At 42.4% G+C, this 1,959-nt stretch overlaps 1 protein-coding gene across 1 annotated transcript; it reads right to left on the bottom strand.

Annotated features, from left to right (window-relative positions):
• Nucleotides 1-849: 849 nt before the first annotated feature.
• LOC132610962 (uncharacterized) lies at nt 850-1,531 on the bottom strand. The gene is made up of 3 exons (XM_060325372.1): nt 1,243-1,531; nt 977-1,150; nt 850-869 (listed from the first exon to the last, which is right to left on the bottom strand). The coding sequence occupies exons 1-3, from the start codon at nt 1,529-1,531 to the stop codon at nt 850-852; spliced, it is 483 nt and encodes a 160-aa protein (XP_060181355.1).
• Nucleotides 1,532-1,959: the final 428 nt, after the last annotated feature.

Below are 1,959 nucleotides of genomic sequence, written 5' to 3'. Positions count from 1 at the left end.
AGTCCAAAATTTGTCTACCCATGATCTATAGAACATAGATACCAAAAATCAATTAAATCCATCCACTAAATCATGCTTAATTGAATAATCTCCTAATTTAAGCCTAGGGTTTCAAATCCCCAATTTACCTCTCTTAAATCTAGAATCTTAGCATGAAAAGCTTTAAACTATGGGTTGATCATAAATAGATGGTTAGAATCTTACCCACAAGGAGATCCTTGCACAATCTCTCCAAGTCTCCCAAAAACCGAGCTTCTAAGTGAAAATATGAGAATGGAAGGTCCAAGTTCGAAGTATGAATTAAATATCTGATTTCTGCTTAGCGATCTCGTAGATGCTGCCTTGCACTTGCGCCTTTCCCTCGTATCTACGGAATCTCATTAAATCTCTTAGGTCCGCAGATGTGACGCATCGGACACCCACAAAATCTGGTGTTTCACTTATTTGCCCCGAAATCCCGAGACTCATCTGGAACCTCCCGGATAAAAACCAAGTATGCAGACCACTCTAAAAACATGGTACAAACTCATCTGCGCCCTCTAAATTTTGAAAAGAGATCATCTTGACCGTGACAATCTCGAATGCCTGAAAACCAATCTTCCAACCAAAAGACCAAAATGCCCCGAGCCCCTCGGGAACTGAACCAACTACTCTACCAAGTTATAATCGACATTCCGGACCTAATGGAATTGACGAAATCCCTCAAAAAATCTCATTTATCCCGATGTTGACTTTAGTCAACCCAACACTTAAGAATTCTCAAAAACTCCATTTTCTCACTCCGAATACATCCAAATGCCTCGGGAGTCATGCCACCCATCCCCATAAGTCAAATACACCCTAGAGAAGCTAGGGGAGGGTCCAGAGGGCTAAAATAGGAAAAATAGCAAAAAAGTGAAAACGACCTAACGGGTCGTTACATTATCCATCACTTAAACACATGTTCGTCCTCTAACATGAAAGAGAAAAGACATACCTGAATCGGTGAAAAGCTGAGGGTATCTCATACGCATGTCCAGCTCAGTCTCCCTGGTCGCCTCCTCAACCGAGTGATGCCTCCACTGAACCTTTACCGAAACAATCTCTTTTGACCTCAACTTGCGCATCTGCCTATCTAAGATGGCAATTGGCTCCTCCTCATAATCAGGTTCTGATCAAGAAACACTGAATCCCACTGATTTACGTGAGAGCCGTCCGAATAATACTTCTTGAGCATGGAAATATGAAACACTAGGTGAACACCCGATAAGCCAGGAGGGAACGCCAACTCATAAGCTACCTCACCAATGTGCTCAACGATCTCAAAAGGACTAATGTGCTCAACGATCTCAAAAGGACCAATGTGCCTAGGGCTCAACTTTCCTTTCTTTCCAAACCTCATGGGTAAAACCTTGAGCAATACTCGCTCACTAACTATGAACTCTAAGTCACGAACCTTCCGATCCCCATAGCTATTCTGTCTGCTCTGGGCTATAAGAAGCCTCTCCTGAATCAACTTAACCTTGTTTAATGAATCCCGTAACAAGTCCATACCCCAAGGTCTCACCTCAAAAGCATCAAACTAACAAATTGGAAAACTGCACCTCCTACCATACAACGCCTCAAATGGTTCCATCTTAATGATCGAATGATAACTTTGTTATAAGCAAAATCTGGCAAAGGCAAGAACTGGTCCCATTGACCACCAAGATCAATCACACAGGCCCGCAACATATCCTCAAGGACTTAAATAGTCCACTCGGACTAACCATTGGTCTGAGGGTGAAATGTTTTACTAGGCTCAACCCGGGTACCTAACTCCTTCAGCAATGTCTGCCAGAAATGAGATATAAACTGAGTCCCTCGATCTGAAATGATAGAGATGGGCACTCCATGCAAACAAACTACCTCTCAAATGTAGATCTTAGCCAAATTCTCAGAGTTGTAAATAGTCTGAATAGGTATGAAATGAGCTGACTT

This window comes from Lycium barbarum, chromosome 1 (assembly GCF_019175385.1).
Source record: "Lycium barbarum isolate Lr01 chromosome 1, ASM1917538v2, whole genome shotgun sequence".
In the NCBI taxonomy this organism is placed as follows: domain Eukaryota; kingdom Viridiplantae; phylum Streptophyta; class Magnoliopsida; order Solanales; family Solanaceae; genus Lycium; species Lycium barbarum.
This window is presented reverse-complemented; position numbering and strand designations above follow the sequence as displayed.